Source organism: Mycteria americana, chromosome 25 (genome assembly GCF_035582795.1).
Source record: "Mycteria americana isolate JAX WOST 10 ecotype Jacksonville Zoo and Gardens chromosome 25, USCA_MyAme_1.0, whole genome shotgun sequence".
NCBI classification, from domain to species: Eukaryota; Metazoa; Chordata; class Aves; order Ciconiiformes; family Ciconiidae; genus Mycteria; species Mycteria americana.
This window is the reverse complement of record NC_134389.1, coordinates 2,556,474-2,561,363: the sequence shown is the minus strand read 5'-3', so window position 1 is coordinate 2,561,363 and position 4,890 is coordinate 2,556,474. Positions and strand designations below refer to the sequence as shown.

Below are 4,890 nucleotides of genomic sequence, written 5' to 3'. Positions count from 1 at the left end.
GTGTTCAAAGATAAATTAAAACCATTCCCCTCTTAACTGTCTCGCGGGGCTTGGGAAACGGGCTGCCGTGGCGGTTAGGGCATGGGAATCCCGGCACGGAGCGGACCGGCACGCCGGTTGTCTGCGGAGGGGCCAACTGCAGCCTCGGACCTCTCCTCCCAGGTTCGAGGGCTTCCTTCGGCGGTGAAGGAGCCCGAGAGCTTCCTCCTGCCTGGGGGTTGCGAGCCGAGCCCCGGGTCTTGCCTTAGACCTACCTGCGCGGGTGGCTTAGCGAGGGTCTCCAGAAAGCTGCTCGTAAATGTTCTCGGGGCCCTGCCGCAGCCGCGGCTTGCTTTGCGGTGCTCGTCCTCCGGCTGTAAACGGGATCATCGAACTCCAGCGGAGGGTTCGTTGTCGTGCCCTGGGGAACCCGCGGGGAGAGGTGAAGGGAAACGGCCGTGAGATTGTGCCTCACCGGGTGGAGGTTTGACTTGAGAGCCAGGACGTGGTTCAAAGTCGGTCCTTCACCCTCCCAGCCCTCGACTTCGCTCCCGCTTTGGCTGTGAGTTGGGGACCGTCGCTCCAGCACGGAGCCCTGGGCAGGAGACCCCCCTTCTCCCCCCGTGACCCTGGCGTGGAGCAAACCCCGACCCGCCAGCCTCCACGGGCGGTCTCGCCGGGAGCGAGCTCTAGAGCGGCTCTACAACACGACCTGCTCTGGGGAACGCACCGCCGCGGCCGGGCCGGAGGCTCCTCTCTCCTTCCCGTCTGCGGTGGGAGCTGCCGGGAGCTGCCGCCTCTTGGAGGCCTGGCTGGACATGCTGCGGAAGAGCCGGCGGTGAGCGGGGGATTTGGGGGGTAGCGTGGAGAAGCTGCCTCGGACCCCCCTGGGGAGCGGAGCCGGCAGGTCCTGCCGGGCCAACGCCACCTCGGAGTAGATGTTCTCCTCGGGGCCGGCGCTGGGGCTCAAGCCCCGTCCCATGGCGTAGAAGGGGATGGGTTCTTCCAGCTCGTAGTAGGTGGAGGGGCCGGGCGCGATGCCCTCGTGGGGCTCGGCGTAGGTGTGGAAGCACATGAGCTGCTGGTACTTGGCATCGGCCGGCTGGGGCGGAGTGGGCGGTTCGGGGGGGACGGCTTCTTTGTGCACCCGAGCGTAGGGACCTTCGGGAGCTGCTCCACCGCCGACGGGGCTGTGCGGCCCCTGAGCCGCGGCCGAGGAGCTGGCCTTGGCTGGGAGCGGCGGGGGGACGCGGGGAGCCTGTGAAAAGAGGGGGGACGGGTCGGAGGTGAGGGGCTGGAAGTGGGTCCGGCACGGATCCGTGGTGGCTGGGGCTGCGTCCCCATCCCGGCTGCATCCCTCCGCCTCGCGAGAGCTTTGGCCAGGCTGCGGCTTCTGTCCTTGGGACAACCCCTCCTTTACCTCCCTGGACGAGCCTCCCCGGGCGCTGGGCTCCGCGGGCAGCGGGGGGGCCGTGGCTGCCTGCCTGGCTGCCGGGGACCCCTTGGTCGCGGTGCTGTACACCGGGACGTTTGCTGGCGCTTCGCTCGATGGGGAACGTGCAGCGTCGCTGCCGGCTGGGATCCACGTCCCTCCTTGGGGCTCGCCTTCCTGCAAGGAGAGAGATGAGCGGGTGGGTGCATGGTCTGGGCAGACCCAGCTGGGTGCTGGTCCCACCCCGGGCGTGCTGCCCGCGGTTCGGCTCCTCGCTCCCGGCTGGGGATGGCCAGCGTGGCTCCGGTGCCAACCCCGGCTTTGATTTTTGCCCAGCCGTGATGCTTTGAGTTCCCCGGCTTGGGAAAATCCCTCCCCATCCATACAGCAGGAATGACTCCGCTTTTTTGGTTGCAGGGACTAACGAGGGATGTGGGTCCTCACCCGTTCGCACGGCACCGTCAGGAACTCGTGGTACGGCGCGACGGGGGCAGCGGCGTAGTGCCGCAGCAGGTCGGCCAGCTCGGCGTGGGCACTCCGCTCCCCCAGGATCACGTACCGCCCGTCCGGCAGCTGGTCCAGGACGAAGTGCCGGCAGCGATCCCTGCCCCTGGGGGGAGAGGGGACGGGGTCGGCACAGCGGGCGGGACGGGGACCGAGCGCATCGGTCCCTCGGACGGGGCCGGGGGTCCCTCACCTGTAGGACAGGACGAAGCCGACGGTGCTCTCGCTGAAGCGGACCAGGAAGCAGCCTGGGGGCCGATCCTGCAGCAGCTGCTCCGTCTCCCTGCGGGAATGGGCCCAGAGCCGCTCAGCCTCACCCCCTTCGTGGGATCCAGGGGTCCAGCTCCCTAGTTCGGAGCCCAGGAGTGGGGATGCTGAAGGGGCCACCCCGTCCCCGGGCCTCGGCTTCCCCCCCCCCCCCCCCCGCGCTCACCTCCGGCTGATGAAGCCGTGGAACCAGACTGGGAGCTCGCCCTTGGCCCCCAGCCTCCTGGCTTGCGTCTGCTCGAACCACAGCCTTGTCTGGGCACGCAGGGCCACCAGCTCCGGCCGTGGGTCCTCCTCCGGTGGGGACGAGCTTGGTGGGGACGGCCAGGAGCCTGGCGGGACCTGGAGGGAGGGGGAGAGCAGCCGGGGTGAGGGTGTGCCCCAAAGATGCTCTGCTCCCCGCTCTGCGCCCCGGGAGGACGTGGTCCCTGCGGGTGTGCGAGCTCGGGGGTGCTGGGACGGCGAGCTGGCGGGGACGGACCCCTTGCAGCCCCGCGCCCTACCCCGCCGTCTGTGTCGCGGTGTCCGGGGGGCTGCTCTGCTCCCTGGGGCTGAACCGGGGTCGTGTCGGGTCCTGGCTTGGTGCTGGCCGTGTTGTCCTCACCGATGGGTTTGAAGGTGCTGAAGAGGGGACGGTCATCATCCATGGGGTCCCCTGTCCCAGGGAACGGGGAGAAATGGGCTCAGGGCAGCGAAGCCTCCCTGGGGGCCCCGATCTGGCCCTGTGCCCCATTGCTTCCCACGGGGCGCTGGGATGTGGGGGGGTTTCATGACTCCCCCCCCCCCCCAAGCGCTGCTCTCGCCCACAGCCTGGGCAAGGGGCACCTTTGCCTTGTGCCCCCCATCCTGGGGCTCATCACCCTGCCTCCCCCCAGGGACACCGCCCTGGACCCGTGCGGCGAGAGGGGACGATGACCCTGGGACCCCAGAGGAGAAAAGCCCCGGGTGCCGGTGAGCTGGGTGGGGCGGAGGAGAGGGGAAAGCGCGTGAATCCCCCAGCCCCCCGAAAATCCCCGGGGTGTCGGGTCAGCCCCGGGAAGAGGAGCGAGGTGGTGGGCACGGGGCTCTGCGTGTGGCCGCGGAGGGACCCCGAGCTCAGCCCCGAGCCACCGACGCTCGGCAAAACAACGTTAATCCCCAGCAGATGCTTGAGGGGGTGGAAGATTCCCGCGCTGGTTCGATCCGGGAGGCAAAGCTGAGTCAGCGGAGCCGGTCGAGGCTCATCCGAGAGTGGGGGGACAGGGAGAGGCGGGGGGACACGGCACCTCGTCTCTGCCTTTAACCGGCTGCGCCCCGGCGGGCAGGGGAAGGCAGGGAGGTGGTTGACAAAGCGAAACAAAACAACCCAAACCGCAGCAAACCAACGCGGGGAGTGCCAGGGAGGTGAATTTGGGTCAAGTCCTGCCCAGGCGTGGCCAATGCCACTGGCCCCGGCTGGTGCTGTCTCTGGCGGGGGTACCGGGCGAAGGGGGGGGGCTCGTCCCTGCTCCCTCACCCCACTACTTCAGCCTCGGAGGGGTGGCTCGGGGGGCTTTGCTCGCCGGGGCGGAATGTGCTGCTTAAACCCCGCGCTCCTGGGGTGAGAACGGGTCGAATCGGACTCGAAACAGGCTCAAGCCCGGCTTTGCTCCCGTGAGACTTTTCTGGGCTGGATTTCCCCATTCGAAGGGGGCAAGACCTGGCTGAAAGAGCCGGGGTGGGCAGGGAACCCCACTCCCTCTCTCCGCACCCCTTTGTCCTCTGCTCCCTCTCCGTTGCGCCTGGGGACGGGGAGAGCGTCCCCGAATCACCCCGGCACTCGCCCGTCCCAAGTCCCCCTGCTCGGGGTTTGCTCCTCGGTCTTTTTTCCTCCCGTCCCGGCACCGATACAAGCCCGGACAGACCCCAGCCCCGATCCCCCCGTCCATTCGCCTACCTCTGCCCGGCCACGCAGGGACCCAGGAGTCCATGGCCGGAGCCAACGGGACGGGCAGGCTGGCAGGGCAGGCAGGGCAGGCAGGGCAGGCAGGGCAGGCAGCGCGGCCGCCTCGCCTGCGCTCGTGCCTCCGCTGCCTGCGAAGGGCAGGAAGCAGCAACCGAAGCCGCAAGAGCCTTCACATGATGGGGAGGCGTCACGGGAAGGCGGTGGGGTGGTACGGGGGTGACACCTCGGTGACACCGGGACCCTTGGCATGGGCTGGGCTTGTGGCGAGGAGGGGGCTCCGGCTACCCGCCCGCCGGCACGTCTGCGCCTGCAAAGGGCTCTTTGTTCCTTCCGTCTGCATCGCGGGATCTTGTGCCGCCGGGCGCTCGGCTGGCCCAGGCTCGTGCCGTGAGCCAGGATTCGGTTCCTGGCACGGTGGGATCCGGCACCCTTCCTCACGCCCTGGCTGCGGTGTCCTTCTCCCCACCGGCTGCCGGAGCCGGGCACATCCCGGGACGTGCTGGGAGCATCGGCGTGGCAAACGGGGGGGTGAGCCCAGCTGGGAAATGTGGCAGCCGAGCCGCCAGCACCGCCGGCTCCGCTGCGTGCCGGCCGCAACTCTCCCTCCCGGCGGTGCCAGGCTCCGGCCAGCCCCGCGGTGAGAGCGGTGCCAGCCCGGCTGCACCCCAGAGGTTGCGGGGATTAGGGCAGGGATTAGGACTGGGGGCTGGCTCATCGTCGCACCGGGACGGAAACGGGGTGTGCCAGGCGGTGGCTTTGCAAGCCCCAGGGTGGGGATGGTGCC

At 69.3% G+C, this 4,890-nt stretch overlaps 1 protein-coding gene across 1 annotated transcript; it reads right to left on the bottom strand.

The window, feature by feature from the left end:
- Positions 1–267: 267 nt before the first annotated feature.
- SH2D2A (SH2 domain containing 2A) lies at positions 268–4,194 on the bottom strand. The gene is given in 9 exon segments (XM_075524946.1): positions 268–319; positions 321–400; positions 710–1,237; positions 1,400–1,588; positions 1,856–2,021; positions 2,109–2,198; positions 2,349–2,524; positions 2,686–2,837; positions 4,098–4,194. Coding segments are annotated over 9 exon segments (1,467 nt in total). The 5' UTR covers positions 4,132–4,194.
- Positions 4,195–4,890: the final 696 nt, after the last annotated feature.